A 23,010-nucleotide genomic window follows, 5' to 3' on the forward strand; every position below is an offset into this window, starting at 1 on the left:
TTTGACTAAATCCCAAATTTATTAAAATAGATGTTGATAAATATTTTAGAAATTATTAGTGTGTGTTTGCATTTTGTAATGAATCAGAGTCGTTCTTTGAAAATGGCTGACGTCCAAATAATAGAGATGCAAACTGAAAAAAATGAAGACTTAATATATGAATTATTCACAGCCAAACTGTGTTTATGTCCCTGCTCTAGCTACTCGTCTCAGGAGTAGCAGTGTGGGAGTAGAAGCAGTAGGTGAGGGGAAGTGTAGGGGAAGTGTAGGTTGGGAAAAAATGAGCAGATCCTTAGTTCTGCCATCTCCAAAGCACTGGGCAGTATACACTCTGCCAGACATTGACACACCAGAGTTTACTCCCTCTCTGGAGCTGCTGGGGAACCACGAGAATCATGATCTCCCGCTTGGGCTGCTTTGTCAACTCTGAGGGCAGATATTACATCATCTCATGATCTCATCTTTAGTATGCAGTACTTTTTAATTCCACACAGCTTTCTTGTCTTGCCTATTGAATGAGCCTGCTTAAAATCATTGTACCAGAAGTCTAACTTTAAAAGTCATTCCAATGATAACAAAGAGAAAAATCATATTGAACTTCACTTTCCCTACACAGGACTGGCATGCTTTGATCAACCGTGTTTTGTAATACTCCTGATGCCATTTAATTCTACAAAAGAGGAGTTTGGGAGGAGAGCTCAGTACTGAACCTGAAACAGAAGGTGCAATCTTTAGTCTCTCAGATGAAAGGTTTATTACAAGCACTTTCCCTAATGATGGAGACAAAGGAAAGGAACTTCTACTGAATTCCTAGTATATATGTGGAATTATAATGAGTTAGAAAGAACTATAAATGAGTTATAATTGTAATGAGTTAGAGGGAAATTCTTAGTTTTGTTTCAGCTACTGATGGTTACACACTCATATGGAAAGACATTGAATCTTAATTATAACGTTTCTCTATTACTGACATGCATAAGTTTTTTAAAAGAACGTCAGTACAAATATTCTTATGCTAATGATCCTGAACTTGAAGGCTTAATTTTGATGATTTAGGGCCAGATCTATTATGTCCAAGAAGGCCCACGGAAGCCAATAACCGGTCTATTAATTTAATATAGCATTGTGATGTGTTTGTAAACTTCTACTTGAAATCAAAACAAAATCCTTCTGATGTGCATTTAATTCAAAATGTCACTAATGTGTATGCCCTACTCCATCAACCTTTGTGGATATAAGAGTTTAAAAAAAGATGTGACCAAAGTATGCAGTATTCTAATGTTAACTTACCAAATGATCCAGTGCACAATTTTTTAAAGCATTAACTCTCATGTCAGAACTGACTAAGGCTACTCCAACTCTTACGATTAGGGTTGCGCAGATATAATCACACCAGCTTTTATTGAACTAGAGCACTAGAAAATGTAGTGTAGCCAAGGTAGCATCGGCAGCAGTAAGTAACAACACAGATTAGGCGCCCACGTAAAAATGTACCTGGACCCTACTAGTACGCACTTGGGATAGCTAGCTCATTCTATTACTTGCTGCTGCCGCCCACGTTACTGTGGCTATACCTCTATTTTTAGCCTGTTAGCCTGATGAAAGCCAGTGAAAATATGTTTTTGTGGGCTGGGAATCACAACCCTAACTCCAAGTGTAGATACAGCATCAGACACTTTTGAAAATATTGTCATCCCTAATGTCATAGGTTCCATACTATATCAACTCTTAAGGAAGTAGATACTGGGAATTCTATCATATTTCTAGGATAAAGGAATGGGACTTACACCAAAGTTGGTAGCAGCAAAGCGATCTGAGGCAGACACATTAGTTGTCGCTGTCGTGTGAGCATAAAATGCATTTATGTTGGCCAACAAGGTACTCATTACTGCTGGAACTCCAGGGCACATATATTTAGAAGACAGACATGAAAAGTGCCTAAAATGCAAACAGAAATTAATATTAAAATGTTAGAAGTATGCAATACAGATACATTCCAAGTGTTCTCTGGGCAGCTTCCCCTTTCATTTCCACCACTGTAAATTTCAAAGTAACATCACTGATGCCAAACAGCATCTCTTGGGACCTACATTGGCACACATGGGATCAAAATCTAACCCTGATCTATACTACTGCTATGGGTTGTACACTGCAATTTGAAACTGAATACAACTGGAATGTTAGTTTGTTGTATCAATTACAAAAATAAAATGTGATTGTATTATTATAGTTATATTTGTATTAAAAGAAAAATGTTTATGAAATGTAAAATGTGTCATCACAGAAGGCTACCTCCACACTATGCAGGTTAGTTTCAGGCAGGAAACATTTGGGTGCTAGTAATAAAGAGGCTCTTTCTAACACTTTACTGAGACTTATTTTTGGGCTACTTTATTACTTGGAAGTGAGATTTCCAAAAGTCATTGAGACTAGAAATCTTTCCATCTTTCATTTCTCTTAAGAAACCAAAGAGCTTCAATAGGAATCAATAGGGCATTCTCATATGTCAGGTCCCAGCTGCCTTGCATCACTAAATTCTGGGCTTCAAGAGGCAGGAATCCAGCAGTCAGATTTCAGTATATCTGATCTCTGAAACCAGGTCTCTTTTTACATAACTCAGGAGGGATGTGTCTAGACTACAGGGTTTTTTCGAAAAAAAAAAAAAAAAATTTTCCCCTGCATCTAGACTGCAGCCATGTTCTTTCAAAAGTAAATCGAAAGAATGCGGCAGTTCTTTTGATCATGGTAAACCTCATTTTACGAGGAATAATGCCTTTTATTGAAAGTAGTCTTTCAAAAAAAGGTGCTATTGAATGCAAACTGTGCTTTTTCAAAAGAGAGCATCAAGACTCTCTTTTGAAAAAGCAGCTGTTTTTTTCGAAAAATCTGCTTGTAGTCTAGACACTTTTTCGAAAAGCCTCTTTCAAAAGAGGCTTGCAGTCTAGACGTAGCCGAGATGTCCTATAGTGGACACCATTCACTTCCAGACACAGCTCTTATTCACTAGCTTTAACCAGTCAGGAAGGACACTAATCAGTACCACAGGATTTGAGTTTGAATCAATGGTTTGTATCCTATTGATTTCAGAGCAAGATAAGTCACATACTGAATCAGAATGGATCTCCAGTATATTCCCAAATACTTCAGCCACAGGTCTTGTCCTTATTTTAATTTTTTTCCCTAAAAGAATATAACATTGAAGGATATAATCAACTGACCCTTGTAATTGAAATGCAGTTGGCTGGAAAAAATTCTCATACTGCAATTTGCTAGCTCCCTATTGCAAGTCATTCAGGACAAGTAACCTCAGAATTTTGTTTTAAAATCATGACTTCCGAGAAATAAATGAGTAATTAATTTGCACAGTCACAAAACTCTTCAAAATTACCTAACCTTCTACTTAGTTTTTGTTACGTTAGGCACAAATACAAAGTTAGTATGGACTGGTTGCTGGGATGAATCAATCCTCCACGCCCAATCATGAGCCAGGCTGTGAGGCTGGAACATCCATTTTATTGTACTTAAAATTCCACTGATGACCTAACATTATTTCCATACAAACTTTGCAATTAATGGAAAACGTCAAAAATCCTCTACTCTGTTTCATTTTCTTGGTTACTTTTATTCAAGATTTCATTTCATACAGCAATTTTACAGCTACTCAAAAGATTTACTGTAAAATGTAATACCCTCCCAGTTTGTTTTATCCAGCTAAATTGTGAGAGATTAACATTGCACTAATTAGGTCCTTTTTATGTTGCTCAGCATCTTTGATACTTTTAATTGTGCAAAATAAAACCATGAGTACTGAAAATCATAAACAGTGTGCTCTCTCTCTCTTATTAGAAATTATTATTTATTACCAAGAGCCTGAATATTCAGTGTTCACTCTGAGTAACATTTATTCATGTTAGTGATAACATTGACTTCATCTGGACTACTCGCATGAGAAAGTGCTGCTCAGCGTTGAGTAAGGGTTCCAGAATTGGGTTCTTTGCTTTTGTCATTTGGTTCTGAATCATAGTCATTCTGAATTAAAAAGTCATTTAAAACTATGATAATCAATTCAGTAAATACAGTCTAATGTTTAATTAATTTGACATTTATTTTTCATTTTTAAATCCCCTTTAGCTTCACTTTCTTAAGACCTATAGCCAAATAAAAGTCAATGGGATTTAGGTTCCTTTGCACGTAAGTCCCTTTTTAGAATGAGACACAGATTTTGAATGCTGAGTGGATCCATGCCTTTAAAAATCTGGGTCTAGCACTTGAAAACATTAATTAAACTGATCATCAGCATATTGACCATAATCTCATAATTAGGTAAGAGTTAAGTGGTATTTATACTGTTTTTGTATGACTACACGAGAAAGTTCATGTAATACTCCTCATCTAAGTCTGGGTTTCTTGTCATTAGGAGTCCAAACGAATGAAAATGGGTTTAAGCAGTGAAAAATGGAGGAAATGGAACGTAATCACTAACTAAAATAATTCATCGAAACAAATCCTGGAATGTGTTCTAAAAATACCAACATGCAAATATGACTAGTTCCTTAGTAGGTTACCTTATAATACTTGTTCTTATGCTGTAGGTATTGCAGCCTGTCACTAATCTTAATAACATTAAAGCAATGATAATTACACAATTTGATCTCACTTTAAAAAAAAAGTGTTGAAAATGTGAAGAAGGTATGTGAACAATATCAGCAATGCATTAGGGTCAAGCACTGCATATAATAGTTTGTCTTTCTTTGTTTTTCTACTGAACAAACATTTTGCTAGTGGAAGTAATTTTTGCTAGACAATTATATCTAGACAAGAACATTTTCACTTTCTCAGCAGCTGAACTGACAAGAACCCTCGTGTTGTATATAATAAGTAATGGAGTTTTCTTATATACCAAGTAAGAAAAAAGAGAAATTATAAAATATAACAAATGGGAATATGACTGCATGTTTTGCATATGTTCCAGGCCATTAAAAATAAGTGGCTGTTCATCTTCATAGAAAACATTTCAGTATTCCAACAGTACAGAGCCACCATCATCTTTCAAAAACAAATGTAATAATTAATTTAATTAAATCTATCCTTGGAGGTACATTTTTGGATCTCACTGACACTGGAGAGAGCCTACATTTGTTCCAGGAGCAGAATTTTCCCTAATGTCATACTTTGGTTTAATTACCTGGGATGCTATATTATGATTGCCAGTGGGGGCAGAGCAGGTACCTGAAAGAGTTACTGCACTCATCTTTCATTTCTAGAGACTTTGATTCAAAGTAGAGCGATACAAACAAATCCACCTATTGTTATATATGAAACAACGCTATGAAAAGGTTCAAGCTTTTGCACTATTGAAATTTCACAGAAATTTTTAGTTTCACATCCGAAAGGGGATGAATGAGAAATTGCTCATGGTTTTGATTGGAAGTAACATTTATTTGCAACAAGTGATTTTTTTTCTTTTAAATTTTGCATATGCAGTTGTAAGCAGGCAAATTTTTGAGAGAAAATGGAGAAGCAATAAAATTTTACTTTTGTGTGAGAAATTGGGCCATTTAAAACAAATATCTGGAAACCTCCATAAGTTAAGACCATAAGAATGGCCATACTGGGTCCGACCAAAGGTCCATCTAGCCCAGTATTCTGGCTTCTGACAGTGGCCAATGCCAGATGCCCCAGAGGGAGTGAACAGAACGGATAATCAAGTGATCCTTGTTCTGTCATTCATTTCCAGCCTCTGATTTAGATGCACCAAATGTAGATGCGCCAAATTTCAGAAAAGCCTCTTCTGAAAGAAAAGCGGAAAAAGATATGCAAATTGCGGTTCACAATTTGTGTATCTTTTTCCAACTTTTCTTCGTAGTGTAGATACAGCCTCTGTCCCAACTCTACTGACTTCAGCCCACCTGCACAGAATGGTATTCACAGTTGCTCTAAGGAGCCTGTTTCCCTTCCCACATTGTTACCAACAGGCAAAGGATTAAGAGAGTGACAAAAAAGCCAGGCCATAATTTGCACTTGATCATTTAATATAAATGCTGGTGCTTGTTCAAGAAATGCCCAGGATGTTGAAGGTCCACACCAAGAAGCTCAATTTAAATCAATTTTTTTATTCTTCATTTTCAAGAGCAATACATTCATTCATCAATGTTAAAAAGGAAGAAAATGCAATAAGGAGATCAAGACTTGGAAATCTTTTCACTTTTTATTACAATGAAAATGTTACACTCACTCTAAAATAGCTCTTCACTTAACCATACATGGGCAAAGGCTTCAGAAATAAGAATCCTAAGAGTCTGGTTTTGGAATGGAATTAGTATAAATTGTTCTTTGTACTTCATGAATTGTAAACTACAAATTTGTTTGGGCAACAGTTACAGTAGAGTTACTTGTGACCTATGGTTCACAGTCAACATTTTTAATCTAGTTATAAAACTATAACATTTAGTTACTGAAGTTAAATATTATCAGACAAGAAAAGATTTGGTTACAACTACACCTACTGATCAACTCATACATACAAAATGGAAAGTGACTGGAAAGAGTATTGCAGAAAGGGATCTAGGAATCATAGTGAACCACAAGCTAAATATGAGTCAACAGTGTAATACTGCTGAAAAAATCCATACATGATTCTGGGATGCATTAGAAAGAGTTTTGTAAACAGGACATGAGAAGTAATTCTTCTGCTCTACGATGTTGATTAGGCCTCAACTGGAGTATTGTGTCCTGTTCTTGGCAGGAAAGATGTGGAGAAATTAGAGATGGTCCAAAAAAGAGCAACAAAAATGATTAAAGGTCAAGAAAACATGATGAGGGAAGACTGAAAGAATTGGGTTTGTTTACTTTGGAAAAGAGACGACTGAGGGGAACATGATAGTAGTTTCATGTACCTAAAATGGTATTACAAGGAAGAGGGAGAAAAATTATTCTCCTTATCCTCTGATGATAGGACAAGAAGTGATGGGCTTCTATAATAGCATAGGAGGTTTAGGCTGGACATTAGAGAACATTTCCCTGTCAAAGTGGTGAACCTCTGGAATAAATTGACTAGGGAAGTTGTGGAATCTCCATAATGGGAGATTTTTAAGAGAAGGTTAGACAGATACCTGTGATGGATGATCTAGATGATGTTTCATTCTGCCATAAGTGCAGGGGACTGGATTTGATGGCTTCTTGATATCTCTTCCAGTTTTAGTATTCTGTGAGTCTACTGTTCTGAGCAGGACTTTGTGTGAATGTGAGATGGGACAAGGAGGATAAAGGTGGCTTTACTTGGTTTTTTATCTCCCTAGATCATTAAACTGGCTGTGGGCTGGTTCAGTTGCCAGTGAAAGTTAGAGCGACCCTGTAGCCAGACAAGAACCCCCTTGTAACAGCCATTTTTGCTTGCCTGGAGCATACAGGGCACACAGAGCAGAAGGCCCAGGCTGCTGTGACTGTGAATGGCTGTAAACAGAGATACTCCAATTGCTGACCAAGAGGCTGCCAAGGAGTGCCTTGACTCAAACCCATATTGATACAAACACACATCCATCCGCGGGGGGAGGAATCTCTCGCCCAGTAAAAAAATGTCTAGTATTCACAATTTAGTTATCTCTCTTGCAAGTGTAAATTAACTTGAAACTTGCTTGTAAGAACTGGCGCCACAAAACGGACCAGTACAATTTGGCATCTTAGATAAGAAAGAGGATACGGGCCCCCAGGGGTATATAGATAGGTCCAGCAGCACATTTTCTCTGAGTGTCAATCTACCATCTATCTGCTGGTCGGGTTAGGTGTTTGATCTCCCGAGGTTCCAGAGGGGACGCCCACCTCGTATTCGTCTTTCCTAGGAATTGAGAGACCGGCCCTGGCCTGACACGCTGGAGTCAAGAGGCACAGAAAGGGGTAAAAATTGTACCTGGATGTAGTCCTTTGCTTAAGTATATATATACATAGACTTAGAGCTCTTTAAAGATTAAGCTGTCACTTAGTACCATTATTTCTATTTTCTATCTTTATTTTCTTTGTAACCATTTTTAAAATCTGTATTTGTTAGCATTTAAGAAATAGAGCAATAGCCATTGTAACCATATGCTTTTATAAGTCTATTAATAAACCTGTAACTGTTTAAGCTTTAACCTGACTCCTCCAGTAGCTGTAACAGAACAAAGCACAATTTAAAAGAACTTCAGCAAGTCATAAAGGGACAGACATAAGGAGAGCTTGGGCGTTTGGATCTGTGTCACTCCCAGGTGACAAGATCCGTTGGGGCACCTTTTCAGCCTTTCCTAGGCTGCCCGCTGCGAAAGAACTTTGTGTTCTAGCAGCTAAAATCTAAGGTGTAATAAGCTCTTCCTATATAACAGGGCGTCTGTTGGCCTGCTGGGACCCCAGTCCTAGCAGTAAAGACACGGACGTTAAACCTTTTCTCAGAAGCATACACACACACACACACTGCCCTGACCGTCGGCTGACAGACCCCTGTGCTACTCTACTGGCAGTAGCTGGTAATGTACCTCAAAATGCCCATTCTCATGGCTGTGGATTGCCTGAAAGCAGGGAGGGTGGAAGAAGAAGGGCTGAGGGCAGCCAGCCCTCATTGCTACCTAGAGTATGATGCCTCCCACCCCAGTTCTTAGCATTGTTCAGAGTGTGTGGCCAGGTGTGCTGGTGGCAATTTAAAGGGCCCTGGGCTCTGGCCCCTTTGAGTAACCAGGCCCTGGGACAATAGCCATCTTTGCCCTTCTCCTGGCTCTAGTCACTCTCCTTCTCTTGGTAAGCCACATATAATTAGTCCAATTTTATGTCCCCTTTCGCAGTTGGAATGGTGTAAGAAGAACACAGAAAACTAGGATGTAGCTCAAAGTATGGATCTCAGCCTTTTAATTGTGGCACTTCCTTGACTCTGGAACTCTCAATGAAGTTGATTGCTTCTATGAGTAGGGATTAATCACACAAATTAAGCTTTGCAAGCTTAATACTAGGTTTTTTTAAGGTCAGCCATAAAATAAATTTCCTGTGATTTACCAGGCTAAATTAGTGTTTTGCTCTTGGGAGCCATTTTCAGTCATTTTGCCTACTGCATCATAGTGGTCAAAGCACAGGGATAAATTATATAGGTTACAAGAGTGCCTTAGGATTCATTTTATAAATGCCATCATATAGGAAAAGACTAAATTATAAGATAAAACAAACTAAAATGCAAATATCTGGGGTTCTTTTTAGAATGAAACTACAGGCTTTGGAAATGCTTACATTTTTCATCAGCATGGTTAAAAGGCACTGGATTATTAACATCAAGCACTTTGGCTTCAATTTTGCAATAGAATTAGCTTGATGTCAAAACAATTTTAAGAATCTAAATGCAGTTTCCTTACTGTATCAACATCATGGAAATTCTAAGTATGTAACATTTAAATTGCTGTTAATGAGGGAGCTTAGTGGCATATTTTGAGCAGCAGCAGATTTGCAATAATAGTCTATTACAAGGTTTTAGAAAACGAATAGAAGGAAAATCATTTGAAAATATAATGATAGAAATGTAGCCGTGTTAGTCTGGTGTAGCTAAAACAAAACACAGGACTATGTAGCACTTTAAAGACTATCAAGATGGTTTATTAGGTGATGAGCTTTCGTGGGCCAGACCCACTTCCTCAGATCAAATAGTGGAAGAAAATTGGCACAACCATATATACCAAAGCAAAATGCAGGACTATGTAGCACTTTAAAGACCCACGAAAGCTCATCATCTAATAAACCATCTTGTTCATCTTTAAAGTGCTACATAGTCCTGCATTTTGCTTCAGCTACACCAGACTAACACAGCTACATTTCTATTACATATATACCAAAGGATACAATCAAAAAAATGAACACATACAAAAAGGACAAATCAAATTTCAGAACAGAAGAGGGATGACGGGGGAAGGTAAATGTCATTCATGCTTAAATTCGACACTTTACACCTAGGTCTAAACAAAGACATTAATTATCTTACCCATTACAAAGATAGCTTCCCCAATTATCACTGTAATATCATTAGCTCACAGACATTTAGCTCCCCCCCCCCCATCTCCCTTCTGTTCTGAAATTTGATTACATTATCCTGGTCAAGGGAGTGTGGAAATACAGTTTGTAGCTTCTTGATATTGAAGCTGCTAGGGTCTAGTTTACTCCTGGAGTTGCTGGGCACAGTCCAGCGCCCCGCTGCCATCAAAGAATCATAGAATACTAGAACTGGAAGAGACCTCAAGAGATTAAGTCCAGTCCCCTGCCCTCCTGGCAGGATCAAGCATGATCTATATCATCCCTGATAGATGTACTCTTAAATATCTCCAGTGGTGGAGATTCTATAACTTCCCTAGGCAGTTTATTCCAGCGTTTAATGACCCAGACCTTTAGGAAGTTTTTCCTAATGCGCAACTAAACCTACCTTGCTGCAATTTAAATCCATTGCTTCTTGTCCTATCATCAGAGACAAAGGAGAACAATTTTCCCCCTCGTTCCTGTGACACACTTTTAGATACCTGAAAACCGCTATCATCTCAGTCTTCTCTTTTCCAAACTAAACAAACTCAATTCCTTCACACATGCCTCATAGCTCACATTTTCTAGAACTTTAATCATTTTTATTGCTCTTCTCTGGACCTTCTCCAATTTCTCCACATCTTTCTTGAAATGCGATGCCCAGAACTGGACATAATACTCCAACTGAAGCCTGATCAGCGCAGAGTAGAATGGAAGAATGACTTCTCATGTCTTGCTCACAACACTCTTTGTTAAAACAACCTAGAATCATATTTGATTTTTTTGTATCAGTGTCACACTGCTGACTCACAGTTAGCTTGTGGTGCACTATGATCCTAGATCCCTTTCTGTAGTACTCCTTCCTAGACTGTCAGTTCCCATTCTGTATGTGTGAAATGGATTGTTCCTTCCTAAGTGAAGTACTTTGCATTTGTCCTTATCAAACTTCGTCCTATTTACCTCGGACCATTTCTCTAGTTTGTCCAGATCATTTTGAATGTTGATCCTATCCTCCTAAGCAGTTGCAACCCCTCCCAGCTTGGTATCATCTGTACACTTAATAAATGAACTCTCTATAACATCATCTAAATCACTGATGAAGATATTGAACAGCACCAGTCCCAAAAGACACCCCCTGAGGAACCCACTTGTTATGTCCCTCAGCATGACTATGAACCATTAATAATTAATCTCTGCGAATGGTTATTCAGCCAGTTATGCACCCACTTCATAGTAGCCCCATCTAAGCTGTATTTGCCTAGTTTATTGATATGACGGTTATGTGAGACTGTATCAAATGCCTTACTAAAGTCTAGGTATACAACGTCCACCACTTCTCCCTTATCCACAAGACTTGTTATCCTATCAAAGAAAGCTATCAGATTGTTTTGACATGATTTCTTCATTACAAATCCATGCTGGCTGTCACCTTATTTTCTTCCAGATGTTTGCAGATGAATTCCGTAATTCACCTGTTCCATTATCTTTCCTGGCACATAAGTTAAACTGACAGGTCTGTTATTTCCTGGGTTGTTTTTATTTCCCTTTTTATAGATGGGCACTATATTTGCCGTTTTCCAGTCTTCTGGAATTTCTCCTGACTTCCATGATTTTTTCAAAGATGATAACTAAAGGCTCAGATACTTCCTCTATCAGTTCCTTGAGTATTCTAGGATGAATTTTTTCAGGCCCTAGTGACTTGAAGACATCTAACTTTTCTAAGTAATTACTAACTCTGAGTTTACTAAAAAATTGCCTTCCTGAAATCCATTGTCTCTATTTTGCTGTTCTCCCTTTTACCATTCCTTAGTATCATGAACTCTATGATTTCATGATCATTTTCACCCAAATTGCCTTCCACTTTCAAATTTTCAACCAGTTTCTCCCTATTTGTTAAAATCAAATTTAGAAGAGGTTCCCCCTTAGTAGCTTTCTCAACCTTCTGTAATAAAAAATTGTTTCCAATGCAATCCAAGAACTTATTGCATAATCTGTGCCCTGCTGTATTAGTTTCCTAACATAGGTCTGGATAGTTGAAGTCCCCCATCACCACCAAATCCTGCACTTTGGATGATTTTGTAAGTTGTTTATTAAAAGCTGCATCCAGCTCTTCTGCCTACGTAGGTGGTCTGTAGTAGACCCCTCGCATGACATCACCCTTGTTTTACCCCTTTTAACCTAACCCAGAGACTCTCAACAAGTCTATCCCCTAGGTCCTTCTCTACCTCAGTCCAAGTGTATACATTTTTAATATATAAGGCAACACCTCCCCCCTTTTTTCCTGCCTATCCTGAGTAAGCTGTACCCTTCTATACCAATATTCCAGTCATGTATCCTAGCAGATCTCTATTATACCAACTGTGTCATATCTGTGTTCATTTATTAGCACAGTAGATATGGTAGTTATGGTGCTGGAAGCAGCTAAAGAATACTTGGAGAATAGGAATCACTGAATATTCCTTCTTCCTGCTCACAACAAGACCCTCCCCCCCCGCCCCCATCCACATCATATCACCTCTTCTGGGGATTCTAACTCTGTCAAAGAGGCTCCCTACATTAGGGATATTTCCAGAACATGGCTTTCAGCTATTTTCCTTAGTATCTCTGTGGCCAAAGCACAGGAATGAATTCACCCCAAAACGCTAGGAAGAAGAGGCAGCAATAAAAGGATCTGGTCCTACTTCCACTAAAGTGAATAGCAACATATCTGTTGACTTGAATGAGAGCTGGATCAGGAAGCAAGGTAAGAAAACTCTTGGTTTCTTGGTGGGTGTCATAATGCTACTTCATCTGTGGCCAAAACTGAGCTGGGGCCTGATTTTCATAGGTGATGACATCCTACTAACTTCATTTGGAGTTTAGTTGCTCAGCACTACTGAAAATTACGCCCATTGTCTCTTTATTGCTGCCTGAAAATAGTGCAAGATCCCATCCAATCTGCAGGGCCTGTGACTCTTATACTCTTCATGCTAGAATGCATCTCATCAGAGCTGAAGCTTACAAAGATACCTGCAGGACAGGCTAATTAATGAGCATCCCTAAACAAAGCACAAGCTATTGATGAAAATGACCATAGTGGGTGATTTGTGTCCTTCCTACACTGCAGGCACATTCAGTGCTGACTTGCAGGGAAGCGAGGTGGCACAGCTAATGGGAATTACTCCGCTGGAAGGAGAATTATATTATTGAGATAAGAGGGTTAGGTGCCATCCATGCTGACTCTTGCTAGTAAGAAGAGAATGCAAGGCTTATTGCATTTAATTCCACTACATAATATGCCTGGGCATACAAATACATAATTTCTGAGTCCAGGTATTTACCCCTGATTTGGCTATTTCTTTTAAAGGGAAAGAAATGAAATCGGACTGGAAAATAAGACAGAAATATCTTCCCTTCTATTCTGTTACCATTTCAGTACGTTTTGCAACCTCACATGATTCTTCTTCAAGTTATAGCATTTGCAGCCTACCTCAACATCCCCATGCTACAATGTGGAACACAGGTCCTCAAAATGGGGGACCACTGGAAAATTTAACTCCCTTCAATGTGTCCCTGTACTTTCCATCAATCCCGCTCTCCTTCTGTGTCTATCTCTCTTCACTTCCCCAATGTCCTTCTCTCCAGGAACTGCTTCTGTTCTGATTACTTTCCTAATTTGTCTCTCTCATTCCCACTGCTCTCTTAACCTATGTCTAGACTGCACACGCATTTCAAAATAACCCACGTTATTTTGGAATAACAGAGTGCACATCTACAACTCAAGCCTTTCAAAATAATGGGCTTCTTACTTTGACTTCTGTAACTCTCATTCTAGAGTGTTCTTCCTTCAACTTCCTGCTGTGCAGACAGCACCTAAAGCCAACTTAAGGTATTTTTTCTTCAGCTATGCAATTAATGTAGCTGAAGCTGTGTATCTTAACTCAACTTTAGCCCGCAGTGTTGACATACATGTTGTGAGGAACCACACTCCAGCAGGGTCTCTGCCTTTGGTACTAAGTGGCCGTGAAGTTACTTTCAGGAGAGTGACTGTAGTTCTTTGAGATGTTTCATCCATATGGACCCACCACTGGGTGCATCAGACTAATTCTCTTGGTTAGCAGTGACTGTTGGAGCCATGTCTATGTCCCAGACATTGTCATATCACTACATCTGAGGGCATAAAGGGAAGAGGGGAACCAATCATCCTTTAGTCCCTTTGCCACTATGGGACCCCAGAGAAGAACAGAATAAAAGAGACAGGTCACAGAATTTATTGGACAACATATTTTGAAGAAACACAGTTACTGTAAGGTAAGTAACCATTCTTTCTTTGAGCCATTGTCCATATGAATTCCACTCTTGGTGCCTAGCAAGCAGTTGTCTGTTTGCTTGGAGGCAGGCAGTAGGGGTCCTACTTAAACAATGACAGCAGAGCAGCCTTACCAAAGTAGTCATCTGATCTGAAAGCTGCATTAAAGAGTAATATATTGCAAAGTTGTGAATTAAGCTCCATGTAACTGCCCTACGTCAAAATTAGGGACGTATTTATAACAGGCGGATGAGACTGCCTGACTTCTAGTGGAAAGAGCTCTGATGTGGGTAGGTGTATCTACCTGGCTATTGGTGGGGCTATTGCTTGACCCTTAATCCTGATAGCAAGCTCTCCAAAAAGTTTAGTGTGTTCCTGATTGGTTTTATTCGATCACTGTAAAAAAAACAGTAAAAAAACATCGAGTGTGAGAAGTTGAGCTGAAGGAGTGAGGCTGGAGGAAGAAAAATGGGAGATGACCAAATTGACTCAGGTCTCTGAAACAATTTTGTGCAGGAACTGAAGAGGAGACCTGTGAATGACCTTGTCCTTTTAAAACACTAAATGAAAGGTGCACCTGCCCTATATTGCCAATGAGATGCAATGGCTACTATAAAGGCCATCTTCCCAGTTAGGAGGTAAAAGGAAGTGAGGAGGACCCATCTAATCTGTTAATATTATACTGAGGTCCCAAGAGACAGGGGGGAGGGGCGAGAACTCTTGAACTGGTGTGAAAACCCCAAATCAAGACTTTAAAGAATCTTGCAACTCTGATTCTGGTGATACTGGTGTGGAGATGTCCAAACAGAAAGTCTCTTCTTCCTAGCTTTCCAAGTTACCATGGCTAAGGATTTCCTGCTTTGGAACGTAATGTTCTGAATTTTAGCCAGACTGCTTCTTTTAGTGTTGTGAGCCAGCCAGTCAGCACCCAGGCTGTCAGATATAACAAAACCAGGTCCAGGTGCTCCACAGAGCTTTTTTTTTTTTTTTTTTTTTTGAAAACCTGTCAGCTCCCTTGGACATGGCTATAATGGACTCAGGTGTGTGCCACAACTCTTCTTCTGAGGTACGATTACACGGCAGTGATTCTCATGGCCAAGCTCAACAGACTAGGCTTGTCCTGCAAATAGCTGCATGAAAGCTGTGGTTTGAGCTGGAGTGCAGGCTCCAAAACCTACTCCTATTGGTAGCTTGAGAGCCCAAGCCACAATGTCTATACAGATATTTTTAGCACAATAGCATGCGCCTGAGCCTGTTGAGCTGGGCTGGCAGTCTCATGGCTGCAAGCTGGGTAGACATGCCTGTTCAGACTCCAACAGTTCCCCATTTGTAAGCATAGTGAGCCTGCCAGGCCTGGCAGGAGAAGAGGTGGTGTGGTGTACATTGGAGAGAAATCCTTATCATGCCTCATTGAGGGTGAAGAAAAGCAAAACACCTCTTTCAAGAGAGAGTTGCCATCTCGGCGGGTTTCTGTCTCCGTTGTGCTCTATTAAGTGGGAAGATGGTGAAGTCAGTATTGAAGATCCTGCATTTACTGATGATTCTGTTGAGCACCACTCCAACACTGAACCCTCCCATAAATCATTCAGTACGGTAGGTACCCTAGGAACCAACACACAAAGTACTGACATGCTAAGCACCAGGGAACATGATTCCAAATTTGCCTGCACACAAGCAGTGAGTACTAAGTATGAACCTTACTGAGAGACAGAAAGTCTACAGGTTTAGCAGGTATAACCATCACCCTCTTAATCAGTAGTAGGACTCCAGAGAGATATTTCTCAGGCTATTGGCTGCTCTTTGACTGTTGAATCCAGAGAAGCTGGGCATGTGGTTACTCTTGTGCCTCAACTAAGTAGGCACTAGAGACAGTAACCTGTGCCTTTGCTCAGCTCTCAACTGGTGGTTCTTCCTACCTTGGTTAAAAGTCATTGAGAGTGGAATTGAATCAGACACACGGGGCTTCCCTGTCAATGTAGCATGGGAACTTGGGTGGAATCTCAGTTCACCAGGGCACTATTGCAGGGGGTGGAAACTCCTTTCAGTGTCCAAGGAGCTTGCCTAGAGTGCACCAGGAGGAACATGTTAAGCTGGCTTCTGAGCTTCTGAGTCCACTTAGAGAAGTAGTGAAATGGAAAAAGATCCTCTTCCAAACAAAACTGGAACATAAAATGCCCATCACAAAGAGGGACTGAAACTTCATAGGAGGGGCAGGTATAAAATGTCAGAAGCAAAATCTCTAAAATTTAAAAAGAGACCCCTGTATAAGGGTAAGAGTTTAGCCTCCAGATAAAATCAGACTAAAGTAAGAATTCTGTGCACAAGTGGTGCCAATGATCAGATATAAAATTACTATTTTGTGGGGTGCTGGGCCAGAGCAAGTGGGAACCCCTTCCCACCCCTTATGCCTGCAGTCCACCTTACCTTTCCCCCAGTGCTCCTGCCCAGCACTCCTGTCATGGAGTGGGAGAAGACCCCACTTTCTTGCATGAGTGCTGGGTGGGCAGAGCAGGACAAAACCCTGACACCCAACCCCTCTTCCCACTGGTGTGCAGAGGCACCCATTTTTGCAGGGTCCCCCAACTGGCTGGAATCACTGGGCATGGGTCCCACTGGTGCAGTGGCTAATCCGCCACAGCCAATGGGCAGCAAGACCAATTGACATCCAAGTAACAACTAACACTAAACTAGCCCAGAGATGCAGTCAGGCACTGCAGGGTTTCTGTCCTGCTACCGTAGTCCATAAGAAAGACCTGAGGGAATGGCGGGACCAGTTCTAGCCCTTAAGCTACCTGGTAGTAGTGTGCTGGGCTGTGTGGGCTATGTCTTCATTGTGTACCCCTGGTGTCATGCTGCAGGTGAAAAGCAGGCTGGTTCCACACTGGGATGTGGAGCTGCACTTGCCAATGAAAGGCTCTGGCAGAAGGGATGCAGATGGGAACCAATTCAGTAGCTCCTCGTTCTGGCTGAGTCTTTCCCTGCTGCCTCAACTACCAAAGCCAGAGTCTTTCCCTGTGGAGGGAAAGGGCCTGAGTAGCAGGCAGTTGCCAAATTCTTTTCCCACTCTGGAGCCTTGCCCTGCAGCAGAAAAGAAGTCCAGGGGCAGAACTTTTCCCAATTGTCTTCCTTGACAGAGTTTATTCCCAATACAGGAGTCTCTTCTTGCATAGGGGAAATAGGGCTCTGGCAGAGAAGAAGCAATGAGACCTATGCTGCTTACAATATCACTGGAGACAGGGACATTCATCTTTGGTGAGTAGAGAACATGTAGGGTATGTACTCAGATACATACCCACCCCCTCTGACAAGTCTTGGCTTACCTAAACTGTGCTTTACCTGCATCACTGCTATTTCTGCAGGTGCTAAGGGTCACTGGAAGCATGCACTCTATACGCTGCATGCTTCTTTCCATGGTGTGGACATACCCAAGGCTCTATGCGCAGCCCCAACCGACACTGTTGGCCAAACGAATCTGATCTTGCACACATAGGGTATGTCTAGACTACATGCCTCATCCCAGGAGGCATACCTGGGTGGTCGACAAATGCCTTTAATGTCGACACCCATGCGTCCAGACTACTGCGCTGAGCTGACAAACGGCTAATCGGCTTAGCGCGGCAGCCATGTAAATTTAAATGAAGCGGCGATTATTTAAATTGACGCTTCATTTTCCTATGCCTGGTAGCCTAATCTACATGCCTCTGGCGACAGAGGCATGTAGTCTAGACGTACCCTTAGTGTGCATGCACACCCAAGAGGAGTAGAAGCCATGTGCACAGTCACTCAAAGAACCAGTTGCTCAGTGCAGGAAGGAATGGTTTTGGCGAAGGAAGTGTATCAGTCTGAAAGGCTTTCTGGGGCTACTTAATCTCTCTTCTGAGAACACCAACAAAGATATTAACCACCGTCAGTTATTGTAGGGCTTTTTGTGAATTTTACCATATGGCATGCAATGGACAGAGTCTTTAAATCAGAGCTTGGATTGTCAAATGACTCTGAAGTGTTCCTCTCAGAAAGTACATTCACATTCTCTTTCTGTGGCACCCTGGAAAATTGCTTTTCTTTTGGACTGAAGATATATTTACCACATGAAATCTGCTCTTTATTTGGATCACTTGGTTCTCCAAATCAGGAAACTGAATTTCTCAATTAAAAAAGATGTATTTTATTTAAAAAAAAAAAGCAAAGACAATCAATGATCATCCCCATAGAAAACTCGCAGTAGATCTACAGTGTTTTTACCCAGATGCTTTCTTAAGGTGTAGGAGTGCACATTCTTTTTACGAGTTGCCTATTAGTTTTGAATGAATAATTCACTACAGATATTTGATAGACTATCTGTTTTTTTCACAAATTGTCCACGGTTTTCTGAACACACTTATTATTCAAAATTAATTATTGCCAATTAATTTAACTAAATAATACTTGGTCTGTAACACAAATAATCATTCATACATTGTGAGCACTCAACATTTAAAATGTGATAGCTCATGATAGACTCCTTTCTCTTCTCTAACGGTATGATTATAACTCTTAGTCTCCCATTTTTGGTGAAATTATTTGTGATTAGGAAACAAGTTTACACTCTACAATATTCTACAATACTTGCTTTTCTAGTTTGGAGTTCCTGACAATAGAGTCAATTCTTAGCATATTTGTAGATGGCAACACAAAAAAGGGTTTCAGAGGGGTAGCTGAGTTAGCCTGTAACTTTAAAATTGATGAGTGGTCCTGTTGCATGTTAGGGCATGTTTACACTAGAATATTATTTTGAAATAATTATTTTGAAATAGCATGGCCACACTACAGGGAAGACTCAATATTAGTCTGAAGCAGGCTTCCTTAATGTGGACGCACTACCTCAACTTAGAGTCCCAGGAAGCAATGGGGAGTAATTAACCTGAATGACTCTGGGGAGTAGTTATTTCAAAATAGCAGCAGCGGAGCATCCACACTAACGCTATTTCAAAATAACTATTTTGAAATGAGTTAATCCTGGTGGAAAGGATTGGTAGTATGGACACTCCTCTTGTTATTTCAGAATAAGGGGATTTATTTCGAAATAACTCCCTAGTGTAAACCAGGACTTAGAGACTGACTTCAAGAGGCTATTTTCATCATCAAAGATGGTTACATTATTTACCAAATGAAAACTGCAGAAACTTTACATTAAAAAATAATAAATTTTTACTACTAATAAATGTAAACCTTAATTCAAAAGAATCAAGCATATAAAACTAGCGTGTGTTACATTCAAATTCTAGAAAGAGTTAGATTAAACTACTTTGTGGAAAAAGGACAGTGCTCTCAAACCTTCCAATAGATTTATCATCTAGACATCATGAAGTAAAATAGACAAATTAATATAGACATTTTTCAGCTAACCATCTCTGACTGATACACATTTATCCTAGTGAAATACCAATCACGCCAAACGAGCAGGTAGAAGGGAACTTTATGATTGAGAATTAGACCTGCTTTTTATGAGAAAAACATTTAATCTCACAGCCCTAATTTTCAAGAGATCATCATGAAGCAGAATCAATATTGGTTTTGCTTCCATCAAGGAAGCACCATACACTGCAGCATTTTATACAGTACTATGAAATAAATGTCATTTCTCTTTAAATGACTTGGTCTTAAATCATATGTTCTGACATTGTTGAGTAGGAATAAATCTTACTATAAAATTGTATTATTATGTTAATAATAATTCACCTCTTTGAGCAAGATTAAGGATGTACAAAGCTAATGGAAAGATATAGAGGGCAAAGGCATCTAGAGGTTAGAGTAAGGGAGTAGGAATTAGAGGTTTAGGATCTATATATGTTCATTTTGTGCACAAATTTCCCTACATGTAGCATGGATATAACATTACCAAAAGGGGACTGCCAGGTTTAACTAATTCATTTGTCCAGTGACTTTGAGACCCTTGGAGGAATTGCACTAAACAAGTGCATATAAACACAAAAATACCATTCTGTTTTGCAGATAGAAATCAGGTACAATATTTAACAATAAGCAGCAGTAAATAAAAGAAATAACCATTGTAATAGATGGTGCCATTAAATCCTGTGATGAAAAAAATGTGGGGTTCATGTGCCTTAGCATTGGAAGAGAAGATATTTTGTTTTTAGAATAAACTTTTAAGAAATGGTGGAAACAAAATAGATGTTACTGTTACTTCTCCTCCTCCATAACAGCAACTATTGTAGTGTCAATGATTTTAATAATATTAATCTGTATTTCCATAGGTGTAATTGAGAACAGAATTTGGTCCTTTTATACTGACAGATTTATACTGATTGGGAAAATATACTGTAGATATTTATTCTCCTTTAATCTCCAGACTCAACACTCCTTAAGTAAGGGGCCCTGTTTTAAAATGACCAAAGGATATTTCAATTTGAATTATCTAGTGCAGACTAAAATCACTTAAAAGTTTTAGAAGTTGTGGTCAGCATGTCTTCTGTGAGTGTGTGTATTTGTGAAAATGTACTATTGTATTACTGACATCTCCATTAAGTTTTCTTTACCTCAGAGACTGATGTATCATTTCACCTACTGATTTATTGACTCATCCAAAAATAATCTGGTCTGAGACAAAGCCAAATGATGAAAATAATAGTCTTTTTTTTTACTGGCTCCAGTGGGTTCTAGATCTGGCTCACTGAGATTATGATGGTGTGTTAAGAATAATCTATAGATATAAACAACAGCTAATAAAAAAACACTTTCACATTTCTACTGCTAACTGGGAAGTGCTTCACTCTGAGTATTATATGAGAAATAGATTTAAGTGACAGCTTTTTTTTTTTTTTAAATCAGGGTTGCATTTAAAATGAAGAAACAAGGATGAAGATTTTGAATTCTTCACTCCTCTCCAGTGGATTTTTTTATAAAATAGAAATGATATACTTACGTCATAGCTTGATAAATATATTCAATTCCATAACGCATTGCAAATTCATCTACAATTTCTTGTGCAGCAGCATCAAAGTACACCTTCCAGGCTTCATCTCCTTTCACTTCAGGGATTTTTACAACACCATTAGATTTAACTTCAGTCAAGTAATGGAATAGGTTCTAAAAGTAAGAGGTTTTTTTCAAATTAATAGGACATTACAAGATCTAGGTGGCATTATGTGAGTATATATTCTATATTATAAAATATTATCAGTGTATAATTAATTTCAAATTTTGTTTGCCTCTGCAATTACTAACACCAAACTAATCATCATATAGAAGAGGACAAACTAAAGCTTTAAATATATTTTGTAATGGAGCTCTGCCAAGTCAGGTTAGTGATTCAGCAATCTAATCTATCTCCTTGACATGAGGTCATTGCAATTAACCATTGCCAACAGACACAGTTCTAATGTTGTGCAAAATAGTACAGGAACTTTCTCTTTTGTCTTTCATGGCCTTGTTGTAATGCTCACCAAATTGTCTAGCAGCCTGAATTGGATTTCTAACCAATGAATTTAAGGTTTCATGATTTAAAAATTCTGAGTTATAGGCAATCTGTTAAGAACATCTCAGAAATTACTCAAAAATCGAAGGGACAGCTCAAGGTATAGCAACCTTTGCAGCAAGAGCTAGCACTTAATTGGCAAGCAAAGGCAGATAATTTGATCTCAGATTGCCTTGCTTAGCTACAAGCAAATCCAGAAATGGATTGTTGAAATCGGTTTCTTGGATATTTTTTAATGACAAAAGACAACTGTCAATTTTGAGATCATCGCCATTTTATCTGTATACAACCATTTCCCTTTAACCCATTCCACCATAGAGAGTGATCCTGCACAAATGATGCCAATGAAATTATATTCATTTCAAACTGAAACTGATCTGGTGTCTTTACAACATAAATAGCCCCACACTGCATCAAGACAGGTGCCCAAGGCAAAACTACCTTCGAGTCAATTTTGTAGATACCCTTTAAAATGTCAGTAATGTGCCTTTCAGAATATTGCCATACAAAGTTGATCTATTTTTCTTTTGCTTTGGGGATAAAGATTAAATGGTGGGACAGTCTGATGCAAAGAGGAATTAATGGTGACATGGATGCTTTCAGGTAGCAGATGCTTTTATTTGTGATTAACTTCTTTTTAATTTATGTCATAGGTGGCCTAGTCTTGGTGTTACTTGTCTCTTCCCATCATCCTCAGGAACTGTTCCTCTTCATCATAACTCCTGGGACATTGCAGAACTATTGCAGGGATATTAATGTTCATTTGCCCGTGGTGCTGTGAACTGTAAGGCATCCTTCCCTGAATTGAAGGTTGGAACATACTCAATATAAAAAACAACAAATAGCTCTACAGCACCTTAGAGAGTAGCAACAAAAGTAGATGGTATTATGAACTTTCGCGGGCACAACTCACTTCTCCAGATGAATGGAGTTAAGGGGGGCAAGGCATAAATAAATAGCAGAAAAAGAGAGAGGATGGGGAGGGAAAGAGAAGGAAAAAATGGGGAAAATATTGTCAATTAGAAAGTCCATGCTAAATGAGGCTAATAGAGTGGGCTCTAAGTACCCAGTGCTTAACTTTTTATGTCTTTAGAGTGTGGATGGGCCACAGCATTCCCAATCAGTTCCCAGCAGGGTAAATACTGTTCCCTATGGACCTCAGTGACCTGTGTGCCTATTATTCTAATTTCATGTCTCCCATGGGTGATATGAGAGCATATGTATTCTGAAGGGT

General features: G+C 39.1%; 1 protein-coding gene across 1 annotated transcript in view; it reads right to left on the reverse strand.

Annotated features, from left to right (window-relative positions):
* Positions 1-23,010, reverse strand: part of UNC13C (unc-13 homolog C) — a 435,134-nt gene that overhangs the window by 222,367 nt on the left and 189,757 nt on the right. The window contains exons 11-12 of the mRNA XM_075897272.2: positions 21,225-21,388; positions 1,788-1,938 (exon numbers count right to left, since the gene is read on the reverse strand). Of these exons, the coding sequence (XP_075753387.2) occupies positions 1,788-1,938; positions 21,225-21,388 (315 nt within the window). The remainder of the gene's footprint in view (positions 1-1,787; positions 1,939-21,224; positions 21,389-23,010) is intronic.

This window comes from Pelodiscus sinensis, chromosome 14 (assembly GCF_052426305.1).
Source record: "Pelodiscus sinensis isolate ZL-2025 chromosome 14, ASM5242630v1, whole genome shotgun sequence".
Classification (NCBI taxonomy): domain Eukaryota; kingdom Metazoa; phylum Chordata; order Testudines; family Trionychidae; genus Pelodiscus; species Pelodiscus sinensis.